This window comes from Callithrix jacchus, chromosome 2 (genome assembly GCF_049354715.1).
Source record: "Callithrix jacchus isolate 240 chromosome 2, calJac240_pri, whole genome shotgun sequence".
NCBI lineage: Eukaryota > Metazoa > Chordata > Mammalia > Primates > Cebidae > Callithrix > Callithrix jacchus.
The window spans coordinates 145,227,662-145,241,860 of record NC_133503.1 but is presented as its reverse complement, the minus strand read 5'-3'; the positions used below and the strand labels follow the sequence as shown (position 1 = coordinate 145,241,860).

General features: G+C 34.3%; 1 protein-coding gene across 4 annotated transcripts in view; it reads left to right on the top strand.

Moving 5' to 3' along the window:
• The window catches only part of RNF180 (ring finger protein 180), a 242,999-nt gene extending 230,002 nt beyond the window's left edge, over nucleotides 1-12,997 (top strand). For all 4 annotated transcript variants that reach the window (XM_035291513.3, XM_008992003.5, XM_035291511.3 and 1 more), the window contains one exon: nucleotides 9,696-12,997. In XM_035291513.3, coding sequence (XP_035147404.1) covers nucleotides 9,696-9,895 — 200 coding nt within the window. In that variant the 3' untranslated portion in view covers nucleotides 9,896-12,997. The remainder of the gene's footprint in view (nucleotides 1-9,695) is intronic.
• Nucleotides 12,998-14,199: the final 1,202 nt, after the last annotated feature.

The window sequence follows — 14,199 nt, the reverse complement described above, 5'->3', positions numbered from 1 at the left end:
TAACTTAGACAGGAATATGAATGAATTAAAGGAGCCGAAAAACACAATACGAGAACTTCGCGAAGCATGCACAAGTTTCAATAGCCAAATTGACCAAGCAGAAGAAAGAATATCAAAAGTTGAAGATCACCTCAATGAAATAAAACAAGAAACCAAGATCACAGAAAAAAGCACAAAAAGGAATGAACAAATTCTCCAAGAAATGTGGGACTATGTGAAAAGACCTAACCTACGTTTGATAGGTGTACCAGAAGGGGATGAAGAGAATGAATCCAAGCTGGAAAATACTCTTCAGGACATCGTCCAGGAAAATTTCCCCCACCTAGCAAGACAGGCCAACACTCAAATGCAGGAAATACAGAGAACACCACAAAGATATTCCGCAAGAAGAGCAACCCCAAGGCACATAATCGTCAGATTCAACAAGGTTGAAATGAAGGAGAAAATACTAAGGGCAGCCAGAGAGAAAGGACGGTTCACACACAAAGGGAAGCCGATCAGACTCACAGCAGATCTCTCGACAGAAACAGTACAAGCAAGAAGAGAGTGGGGGCCAATATTCAACATCCTTAAAGAAAAGAACTTTCAACCCAGAATTTCATATCCAGCCAAACTGAGCTTCAGAAGTGAAGGAAAAATAAAATCCTTTGCCAACAAGCAAGTACTCAGAGCTTCTGTCACCACCAGGCCTGCTTTACAAGAGCTCCTGAAAGAGGCACTAAACATAGAAAGGAACCACCAGTACCAGCCATTCCAAAATCACACTAAATGCTAAAGAGCATCAACATAATGAAGAATCTACATCAACTAACGGGCAAAACAGCCAGCTAGCATCAAAATGGCAGTATCAAATTCACACATAACAATATTAACCCTAAATGTAAATGGACTAAATGCACCAATCAAAAGACACAGACTGGAAAACTGGATAAAGAACCAAAACCCATCGGTGTGCTGTATCCAGGAAACCCATCTCACATGCAAGGATACACAAAGGCTCAAAATAAAGGGATGGAGGAAGATTTACCAAGCAAATGGAGAGCAAAAAAAAGCAGGAGTTGCAATTCTCATCTCTGATAAAATAGACTTCAAAGCAACAAAGATCAAAAGAGACAAAGAAGGCCATTACATAATGGTAAAAGGATCGATAAAACAAGAAGAGCTAACGATTCTGAACATATATGGACCCAATGCAGGAGCACCCAGATACATAAGGCAAGTTCTTAATGACTTACAAAGAGACTTAGACTCCCACACAATAATAGTGGGAGACTTTAACACTCCACTGTCAATATTAAACAGATCAACCAGACAGAAAATCAACAAGCATATCCAGGGCTTGAACTCAGACCTGGAGCAAGCAAACCTGATAGACATTTACAGAACTCTCCACCCCAAATCCACAGAATACACATTCTTCTCAGCACCACATCACACCTACTCTAAAATTGACCACATAATTGGAAGTAAAGCACTGCTCAACAAATGCAAAACAACTGAAATCATAACAAATAGCCTCTCAGACCATAGTGCAATCAAGTTAGAACTCAGAATACAGAAACCAACCCAGAACCGCACAGCTTCATGGAACCTGAACAACTGGCTCTTGAATGTTGACTGGGTAAACAAGGAAATGAAGACAGAAATAAAGAAGTTCTTCGAAACCAACGAGAACAAAGACACAACATGCCAGAACCTCTGGGACACATTTAAAGCAGTCTCTAGAGGAAAGTATATAGCAATAAGTGCCCATATGAGGAGAATGGAGAGATCCAAAATTGACACCCTATCATCAAAATTGAAAGAGCTAGAGGAGCAAGATCAAAAAAACTCAAAACCCAGCAGAAGACAAGAAATAACCAAGATCAGAGCTGAACTGAAGGAGATTGAGACACGAAAAACCCTTCAAAAAATCAATAAATCCAGGAGCTGGTTTTTTGAAAAGATCAACAAAATAGACAGACCACTAGCCAGATTGATTAAAAATAAAAGAGAGAACAACCAAATAGATGCAATAAAAAATGATAAAGGGGAAACCACCACAGATTCCACAGAAATTCAAACCATCATCAGAGAATATTACAAACAACTCTATGCACATAAACTAGTAAACCTGGAAGAAATGGATAAATTCCTGGACTCCTGTGTCCTCCCAAGCCTAAACCAGGAGGAAGCTGAAACTATGAATAGACCAATAACAAGGTCAGAAGTCGAGTCAGCAATTAAGAGCCTACCACTCAAAAGAAGCCCAAGTCCAGACGGGTTCACAGCCGAATTCTACCAGACACACAAAGAGGAGCTGGTACCATTCCTTCTAAAACTATTCCAAATAATCCAAAAAGAGGGAATCCTTCCCAAATCATTTTACGAGACTAACATCATTCTGATACCAAAACCCGGCAGAGACCCAACAAGAAAAGAAAACTTCTGGCCAATATCCATGATGAACATAGATGCAAAAATCTTCAATAAAATATTGGCAAGCCGATTGCAACAGCAAATCAAAAAACTTATTCATCATGATCAAGTAGGATTCATCCCAGGGATGCAAGGCTGGTTCAACATACGCAAGTCTATGAACGTAATTCACCACATAAACAGAATCAAAAACAAAAACCACATGATTATCTCAATTGACGCAGAGAAGGCATTTGACAAAATTCAACAGCCCTTTATGCTAAAAACCCTCAATAAACTCGGTATCGATGGAACGTATCTCAAACTAATAAAAGCTATTTATGACAAACCAACAGCCAATATCATACTGAATGGGCAAAAACTGGAAGCATTCCCTTTGAAATCTGGCACTAGACAAGGATGCCCTCTTTCACCACTCCTATTCAATATAGTACTGGAAGTTCTAGCCAGAGCAATCAGGCAAGAAAAAGAAATAAAGGGTATTCAAATAGGAAAGGTGGAAGCCAAATTGTCTCTATTTGCAGATGACATGATAGTATACCTAGAAGACCCCATCACCTCAGCCCAAAAACTCCTGAAACTGATAAGCAACTTCAGCAAAGTCTCAGGATATAAAATCAATGTGCAAAAATCACAAGCATTCCTCTACACCAATAACAGACTTAAAGAAAGCCAAATCAAGAACCAACTGCCATTCACAATTGCTACAAAAAGAATAAAATACCTTGGAATACAACTCACAAGGAATGTAAGGGACCTCTTCAAGGAGAACTACAAACCACTGCTCAATGAAATCAGAGAGGACACAAACAGATAGAGAAACATTCCATGTTCATGGTTAGGAAGAATTAATATCGTGAAAATGGCTATACTGCCCAAAGTAATTTACAGAATCAACACTATCCCCATCAAGCTACCATTGACTTTCTTCACAGAACTGGACAAAACCACCATGAACTTCATATGGAACCAAAAGAGAGCCCGCATAGCCAAGGCAATTCTAAGCAAAAACAACACAGCGGGGGGCATCACACTACCGGATTTCAAACTATACTACAAGGCTACAGTAATTAAAACAGCATGGTACTGGTACCAAAACAGAGATATAGACCAATGGAACAAAACAGAGGCACTGGAGGCAACACAACATATCTATAACTATATAATCTTTGATAAACCTGATAAAAACAAGCAATGGGGAAAGGATTCCATGTTTAACAAATGGTGTTGGGAAAACTGGCTAGCCATGTGCAGAAAGCAGAAACTGGACCCCTTCCTGACACCTTACACTAAAATTAACTCCAGATGGATTAAAGACTTAAACATAAGACCTGGCACCATAAAAACCCTAGAAGGAAATCTAGGCAAAACTATCCAGGACATAGGAGTAGGCAAGGACTTCATGAACAAAACACCAAAAGCATTGGCAACAAAAGCCAAAATAGACAAATGGGACTAATGAAACTCCACAGCTTCTGCACGGCAAAAGAAACAGTCACTAGAGTGAATTGGCAACCAACAGAATGGGAAAAAATTTTTGCAGTTTACCCATCTGACAAACGGCTGATATCCAGAATTTACAAAGAACTCAAACAGATTTACAAGAAAAAAAAACAAACAAGCGCATTCAAAAGTGGGAAAAGGATATGAACAGACACTTTACGAAAGAATACATATATGAGGCCAACAATCATATGAAAAAATGCTCATCGTCACTGGTCATCAGAGAGATGCAAATCAAAACCACATTGAGATACCATCTCACGCCAGTTAGAATGGTGATCATTAAAAAATCTGGAGACAACAGATGCTGGAGAGGATGTGGAGAAAAAGGAACACTTTTACACTGTTGGTGGGAGTGTAAATTAGTTCAACCATTGTGGAAGACAGTGTGGCGATTCCTCAAGGCCTTAGAAATAGAAATTCCATTTGGCCCAGCAATCCCATTACTGGGTATATATCCAAAAGACTATAAATCGTTCTACTATAAGGACACCTGTACATGAATGTTCATTGCAGCACTGTTTACAATAGCAAAGACCTGGAATCAACCCAAATGCCCATTGATAATAGACTGTATTGGAAAAATGTGGCACATATACACCATGGAATATTATGCAGCAATCAGAAATGATGAGTTTGTGTCGTTTGTAGGGACATGGATGAATCTGGAGAACATCATCCTCAGCAAACTGACACAAGAACAGAAAATGAAACACCACATATTCTCACTCATAGGCCGGTGATGAAAAATGAGAACACATGGACACAGAAAGGGGAGTACTAAACACTGGGGTCTACTGGGGGGAAAAGGAGAGGGCCAGTGGGAGGGGAGGTGGGGAGGGATAGCCTGGGGAGAAATGCCAAATGTGGGTGAAGGGGAGAAGGGAAGCAAAGCACACTGCCATGTGTGTACCTACACAACTGTCTTGCATGCTCTGCTCATGTACCCCCAAACCTAAAATCCAATAAAAAATTTAAAAAAAAAAAACACCTAGGAATACAACTAACAAAGGACATGAAGGACCTCTTCAAGGAGAACTACAAAATGGCTCAAAGAAATAAGAGAGGACACAAACAGATGGAAAAACATTCCATGCTCATGGTTAGGAAGAATCAGTATCGTGAAAATGGCCATAATGCCCCAAGTAATTTATAGATTCAATGCTATCCCCATCAAAGAATTCTATTTTTATGCAAATTATTTAAGATAATAAGAGATTACAAGATTGCCAATGTCTAGAATTATTAATGGCCTGAGATTTTACCGTATTTGTAAGCTAACAGTTTTATTTGACCACTGTCATAGATGGTGGCAGAAGACAGAAGACACAAAGGATGGTTTGTTACTCACAGCTGTAGCTGGAGTAGCAGCATATGTGATGGATACCTGAGCCTCATTTCCCATAGGGGATCGTGATATCCATATATGCATGGGGTGTGTTACATGGAAGAACTCTAAGCTTACAAAACTCAAATCTTTTATAACAGACATTAAATATGCTATGTTCTAAGAATACAAACAAACCTACATTCAATTCCAAAGGAACTTGTCTTCCAAGACAGTTTGCTATGCAAATATCTTTCAAAACATAGTCCAGAACAAAGGCAGTAAGTACTTCTGCTTGCAAGATGTGCAGACACACAGAGATCCATGGAAAATTGTCACCTAACATCCAACATGTTATATGAAGCCAATATCATGATACACAAACCAGGCAAAAATAACATAAAACAGAATACTATAGACCAATATCCCTCTTAGCATATGCATTAAAATGCCATATAAAATTGTGAAAAGCTAAGTTCCTCAGTATATAAAAACCAATATTAGGGACATATGGAATGTATCCATATGAAGGAATGGTATATATGAAGGAGGAAAATCAATTTAATAAACTTAATATTCAACATTAGAAAAATTCACAAGTTGAATTCATCACATTAACAGATTAAAGGAGAAAACCATATGAACATCTTCATAGATACAGAGACATTATTTTGACTTGTGAATAATGAGTATGTGGAATAATGGCACAAGAATTTAATTCTTCATATTTCTTGAAGAGTAAAATTTTCTCTGCAGTTTGCCTTTTTTCACTGGATTATGTGGCAAATGAAGTATGTGTCCTTATTATGTTTCTTATTTTAAAATAGCATAGTTAAAATGAACTATAGCATAGTTACAATGAACTATAAATATTGAGTATTCTTTAATCCAGGTCTTAATACCAAAGTAATTATCAGCTTATCACAAAGAGTAAATTATGATTATGCCTGTAAAAGCGAATTCCTGGTGCAGAAGCTTCTCTTACTATTAACTCCAATCCAAATCCTTTTTAGAATGAAGTGGTTGTGTATATTAAAACATATACATTGATTATCATGTGATCATATTAGTTTTAAGTGTATTGTCTCCTATCCCATACGTTTTAAATGGGGACAAAAATTGGTATTTGGTAGACAAAAGAATAATCTTGGATATTAGAGTGGCTCGTGATCCTCATAAGCTCAACTATACCAGACAAAATCTTATACTTACTATTTAATTTATCCTATTAGAAATAAGAAATTTAAATTTAAGTTAAATTTAAATTTATAGATTAAAATAATTTTTTAACTTTTAGGTTCAGGGGTACATGTGCAAGTTTGTTATATAGGTAAACTCATGTCACAGGGATGTGATACACAGATTATTTCATCACTCAGGTAATAAGCCTAGGACCTAATAGTTATTTTTCTGCTCATCTCCCTCCTCCCACCCTTTATCTTCTGATAGGCCCCAGTGTCTATTGCTCCCTTCTTGTATCCATGTGTTCTCATCATTTAGCTTCCACTTATAAGTGAGTACATGCAGTATTTGGTTTTCTGTTCCTACATTAGCTTGCTAAGGATAATGGCCTCCAGCCCCAGCCATGTTTCTGTAAAGGCCATGATCTCATTCTGTTTTATGGCTGCATAGTATTTCATAGTGTATATGTACAACATTTTCTTTATCCAGTCTACCGTTGTTGAGCATTTAGGTTGATTCCATGTCTTTGCTATTGTGAATAGTGCTGAAAAGAACATACACATGCATGTGTCTTTATGATAGAATGATTTATATTCCTTTGGGTATATACCCAGTAATGGGGTTGCTGGGTCAAATGATATTTGTTTTGAGGTCTATGAGGAATCACCACACAGTTTTCCACAGTGGTTGAACAATTCACACTCCCATCAACAGTGTATAAGCATTCCTTTTTCTCTGCAGTCTCACCAGCATGTGTTATTTTTGGACTTTTCAATAATAGCCATTCTGCCAGGTGTGAGATGGTATCTCATTGTGGTTTTTATATGCATTTCTCTAGTGATCAGTGATAGTAAGTTTTTTTGCTGTTTATTGGCCGCATGTATGTCTTTTGAAGAATGCCTGTTCATGTCCTTTGCCTACTTTTTAAATGGGTTGTTTTTCCTTGTAAATTAGTTTAAGTGCCTTATAAATGTTGGATATTAGACCTTTGTCAGATGCATAGTTTGTAAAAATTTTCTCATTCTGTAGGTTGCCTCTTTACTCTGTTTAAAGTTTCTTTTGCTGTGCAGAAGCTCTTTACTTTAATTTGATCTCAGTTATCAGTTTTTGCTTTTGTTGCAGTTACTTTTGGCATCTTCCTCATGAAATCCTTGCCCATTCCTATGTCCAGAATGGTATTGCATATGTTGTCTTCCAGGGTTTTTATAGTTTTGGGTTTTCCATTTAAGTCTTTAATCCCTCCTGAGTTTCTTTTTATATATGGTATAAGTAAGGGGTCCACTTCAATCTTTTACATGTAGCAAGCCAGTTATCCAAGCACCACTTATTGAATAGGGAATACTTTCCCCATTGTTTGTTCTTGTCAGCTTTGTTGAAAATCAGATGGTTGTAGATGTGTAGCCTTATTTTGGGGCTCTTTATTCTGCTCCATTGGTCTGTGTCTACTTTTGTATTAGTATCATGCTGTTTTGGTTGCTGTCACCGTGTAGTATAGTTTGAAGTCAAGTAACATGATGCCTCCAGCTTTGTTCTTATTGCTTAGGATCTCCTTAGCTATTCAGGCTTTTTTGGTTACACCAATAAATAATATTACATATATGTCATAAAAATGTACAATATTTGTATATCAGTAAAAAACATGTTTTTAAATCAAATCAGATATGATAGAAAGTCAACCAAGACCAATTAGAAATTATTTTAAAACCTGTTTCAGTGTAGCTCTACAATTATTTTTAAATATCAGTTATTTTTAGCTGGGCACAGTGGCTCATGCCTGTAATCCCAGCACTGTGGGAGGTTGAGGGAGGTGAATTGCTTGAGGTTAGGAGTTTGAGACCCCGTCTCTACTAAATATACAAAAAAATTTAGCCAGACATGGTCGCATATGCCTATAATCCCAGCTACTCAGGAGGCTGAAGCAGGGAGGGAGAGGTTGCAGTGAGCCAAGATCATGCCATTGCACTCCAGCTTGGGTGACAGAGTGAAACTCCATCTCAATAAAAATAAATAAATAAGAATAAAATAAAGTATCACTTACTTCATGTTTATCTCATCTTTTTAAATTTCATATTTTGAACCTACTTAAGTAAACATAATTTTCAAATAAACTTAATACATAAAAAATAGGATAGTTCTTAATTAAAGAGATTTGACTTTAAATGACCACACTAATACCCAGGTAAACACAACCTTGTCATCAGAATAAGCAGCGTGACCTAGAGTATAATATTTAACATTACTCGATTGTTATAATGAATGAACCAGAATTTGCTTCAAGCTAGAGCTTCACAGAACTTTTATCACCAGAGTTGCTAGCAAGCACCAGAATTACATTTTTTTCTGCCTAGTGTATTATGCTATCCCTGCTACCCAACACGAATAATCACAGAAATATTTAAAGTTGGAAGTAGATAAGTAAAAAGTAAAAAGCAAAAGATTGATAGGTTATCAGTCCTCAGAATATTGAATTTCATTTTTTAAATGACTGAGTTTTTATATATTGGTCAACCAATAAAAGCAAGTTTCTATTCAGCAGGTTTATTCTCAAGCTTTCATTAGCATGTAAATATACAAAGAAAACATTGTATTTCATGAGATGTAATATTTCTCAGAAATGTTATATTTCATTTAGTAATAAGTAGACTATAGCCTACTTTCAAGATTTACTTTTTATGTACCAACCAATCCCCATGCTTTGAATTCTATGGAAATCAAAGCTAATTTTCCTTAAAGGCATATCATTATGTCTGTCCAGTTTATTCAATGCCAAAATGAAGTAAGATTCTTCTTAGAACTTTGCTCAAAGAACTAAACTAAATGAAATTCTTGAAGTATAAGGTTAAGCTGGTGATCAGAAGTTATAAAGCAGTTGTAAAAATAACACATGAATAAAGTTTAAATTTAGAAAATGTTGTCCTGAAAATAATTGCATTTGATCCTTACAAAGTTTTGAAGAAATTAGATGGTATAGATGAGAAATCCAAGACCAAAAGAGATAAATAACTTGCCCCAATGAAGTGGCAGACCTAGGTAAATCTCTTGACTTTGTATCCTGTGTTCTCTGCTATCCTGCCTTTAATGCTCTGAACTAGAAGGGGCTTCTAATAGTTGTTTGTCATTGAAAAAAAACTCTCAGGAATACAACATAACTCCACTCAGTGAAATCAAGATATGCTTTAATTGTACTTGTGTTCATATTGCAGCTTCTTTTCTGAATTCATGCTTGAATTTAATGGGCTTTAAAATATGTTCATACATCTTCTAGGTTTCCACAGACATGCAGCTCCAGTTACAAGAAGGCAGTTCCCACATGGTGCACACAGGATGGATTACCTGCACTTTGAGGATGATAGCCGTGGATGGTGGTTTGACATGGATATGGTGATCATATATATTTATTCAGTGAACTGGGTCATTGGATTCATTGTTTTCTGCTTTCTTTGCTATTTTTTCTTTCCGTTTTAGGAATTTTCATACATTACTACAGTTGGCCAACCATAAATGATGTAAATAACAATTGCTTAAACATTTTTTAAATGTGCTTTGAAGTACTTTTAATGTTGCATTATACTGTTGGTGTTTATAGAAACTGTTGGTGTTTATAGAAAGCCTGAGAATAATGAATTTATTTATTAATGTTTTTCATGTAACAAACTAAACTTTATTCAAGAGCTAACCTACCCAGCACTTAACAACAATGCACTATTAATTTCATAGTTGTTCTTGGGTTAGGATTTGGGGCTCTGATTTTATAATATCACTTTAATACTTATTTTGATTGTAAAAAACTGAAGTTTTTCTCTCCAGTTAAAAATAATAAAGATATAAAAAGAAATGATAATCTAGGGAGGTATTATCTTTACTGATAGAATATTTAGTCAATCGCTTATTCTCAGGCAAATTATATGTATTAAAGATAAACCATATTCTCTGGGAACTAATCTAGCAGGGTATATTCAGTTTTGGTTTCTAATTATCACTACTTATATCCCTTTCTATTACCAAGAAAACTGACTATTCTTTTTGTATAGGTCTAATTAGTGCAACATTTTAAATTATTATAAACAGAATAGTAAATATAAATTATGAGACTAATCCCTACCAATAGACACTTTAGAAAGCTGTGTTAACATTTTTCTAGATTGAAGGATGAATCACCCGAAGATATAGAAAATGTACTGACTTTCGTAGTCTAAAAGAGCAATGCATGACCAAATGTAACTTAGTGATTCATTTAGGAGTTTGAGACCAGTAGGAGATTGTCAGATATGTTGTACATGTGCAATAAAGAGTGGCTTTTAAATTTTTTATTGTTAATTAAGTTTTTAATGTCTGGAATAAAGAATTGTTAAAATAGGCTTATGGATTTATAGAAAGAAAACTTGACATTTTTAATTATAGTAATCCTTAATTTTTTATTATTAAAATTTAAAAATAAGATCTGAATCACTACAATGTGAAATAGAATTGGGGCAGTTACCCAATTTTAAAAATGAAAAACTGGAAGAGAGACTTAAGCTTATTTATTCAATTATTCTAGTGGTCTTTGTGAAACCTGGGACAAAAATTTTTATTATGAACTGCTAATCTAATATTACTACACTATGATGTCATATATCTGGAAATTCAATAAGCATACTTTTATGTGAAATATGTGAATCTTACATGGTACTACAAATACTACCACTATCCAAAAACATTAGGGTCAACTGGGCTTTAACAGTTCCAATCTGTGAAAGCCAAAATTTAGCCTAATTGCTACTAACTATATTTCAATAAAAGCACTTGACTGGTGGTATGTGATGTTCTAAGAAATGTAGAAGAATGGGTACTGATTTCTATTCTAATGCTGTTCTTATTATTGTGTTTAAAATTATATCTATTAAAGAAAGTAGTATATATTAGACATCAAATCCAGAAAGCAGAAAACTAAATACAATTTAGAAACACAGATAAATTTATATTCAAATGGATATTTGTAATTACTGATTTACTGCTCAAAGTGAATAAACATAAGGGAAAATATCATCCCTCTTAAAATATATAACAAGATTGAAAAGTTAACAACACATGTATGTGAGAAGTTTCAAAATTTTAAGAACTTTAAAATGAATTGCAGCCATTTCCTAGGCAACTTCTGGCTTATACACTCTAGCAAATATATCTTGATTTATTTCTAAATTACAATAAAAGTTTATTTTAATTATACATAACTGAATAAGTGTTATTAAAGATGCAGAGCTCTCATAGAAACAAAGTTGATTTCCAAAATATATTTGTTAGTCAGGTCAATGATATGTATCAGTGTATAGATCTCAATCTATTAAATATTTATCATACCCTTAAATAAATACGAACCCTTCAATGAAGACAGCATAATCTGGAAAAGCATTCAAAATGGATTGAGTATATACATCTTGACTAATAACCTGATCTGAAAATTAAAGAATATTAAAAGTAGAAGTAAATTCGTAAAATTATAAATTACTAATTTTTCTTTAAAATATTCTTAAATTTTATACAAATGGAGATTAAAACTGCTATATATTAAGAAGTATAGCATTTCCTAGATCTGCCAGCTTATAAGAAGCCAGATAAAATCTGAGATGGAAAGAAACCAGTTTCTTCTGGTATGTAGTACACAGTAGCCATTCAAAATAAAATACATGGATGAACTTTAAAGTAAAACAAAAAATTAAATGCTCTTCTTTAGCATCTCTCACAGTAAAAACTCATTGGCCAATACAGAGCCAAAGAAAGGAAAAGAAGAAAAATGTTAAAGTTAATGAAGTATAGTACTTTTCCCAAGTAATATTATTTAACAAGCTTAATTTTATGATTTATCATTATCAATAATTTCTATTTCTCCCAAGCTGAATTATGGTAAAGGTTACTTTTAAACATGTTCACACATTTTTTTAAATGCCCTAATTGAGGTACATTTCTGAATAGACTCAGCAGATTGTTTATTTTTTAATTTTAAAAAAGCTAATTCACAAACCCAGACCCATTTCTTTTATACTTAGAAGAAGCTAGGGGAATTTAAATTGGACCAAATTGAAAAAGAATCAGAATTTATATTTTACAAAGCTTCTACCACTGTGAATCACCATAATCCAAAATGGGGGGAAAAAATGTCTGTATCTGCTATATTATTAATGCCACTCTAGTATTATACACTAAATATAAATGCAGTGCTGCCATCAGTTTCACTTCTGCCTTGGAATCTTGTTCCTAAGATAGCTCTATGGCATAACAAAATTCCAGTGAATAACATTTTCATTTAAATGTCTTTTGTATGGCTAAATGAATACACAGATTCTTAAACATTTAATTTTTATATGGATTTCTCAAAGAATGCCTTATAGAAGAGCATTCTCTGATTAAATGCAATTATAGTTGAAGTCTTTGATTCTTAACAGAATTCTGTAGTTGAAGCCAGAGAACACTGTCATTTAGGAAAGTGTTCCTAAAGGTTTGCATGCTTCAACATGCCCAACTCTTACTTCTTGAAGTGTTTCTGATTGTCAGTCAATTATCAAAGAACATTAAAGTTCTACCAATGTATATTTTTTTCCCCAGAATGCATTTATTTTCCTATGCTTTTTCCTGAAGACAACACCTATAATAAGTCTTTACACATTTTACACATTTTAGTTATTACTTTTTCTTGCATAGATCCTAGGAGAACCATCATCAAAAAGTATCTTTTGACCATGGTATTAACATATTACAATAGCAAGTGTCTACTAAAATATGTACTTATCTTACATTCATGCTTCTTTTGTAGCCTCAGGAAAACAAATACTTCACCATTCCCACTGTCCTTGAGGTTCTTTCATATGGTACAATAGCTATACTTTGACCATTATGTTTTCTTTTTTTAGTACTTTTAAAAATAATTTTTAGACTGTTATCACGAAGTTTGTGGTTATTTCTCTTTCTACATGTAACCATTAAGTACTGTAAAACACAGTCCTTCTAAACTTCCTTACTCTTTTACATATTAAATCTAAGAACCTCATCCAGTGTGTATCCAGTAAGTAAAGAGAATAGTTAATTAACTGCCCACTAAAGTGAACTTTTATTACTGATAACAGCCTTGCAAGAGACAAATACTGTTCTTCTAGGACATGATATATATTTTACTTGCTTTACAAGAGTCACCTTGTCTACAAAAAAGACTATTCAGAGGAAAGGGAAGTGAGAGAAGACAGCAGCCAACATTTATAAATTTTCTGTATCTTCCTTTACTGGTTACATTAACATGTTACCTAATTTAATCTCTTAGAAAGCACATCTGAAAAGATGGCTATGAATCTTGCTTTCTCATCATTAATTGTCCCCAAAAGACAAATTTCACATTGTTTTTGCACTTGATAATTACATTATACTGGTTAGCCAATATAAAGGAAGAATAATGAATTATGCTATAAATAATTTTATATAAATCTATTGACTAAGCTTTTGACATTATCTGACAGGTATTAAAGTCTAGGTATCAATATATAAGTGTTCTATTTAAAATCTGTAATTCAAACTTTTTCTTTTCTTTAAACAAAAAATAATTATTTTCCCACTTTTTTCCTATTCTCTCTCATTACCCATTCTTTGGCTATCTCTATCTAGACTCTAGTCAAATAGAACAAATGTGAGATTATATATATAGCCACTTATAATACCACAACTAGAAATAGAAAACAAAATTTACTCTGGCACTTCTGCTCACTTCTAGTTTCTAGTATACATTATAACTGTAGAAATCAAGA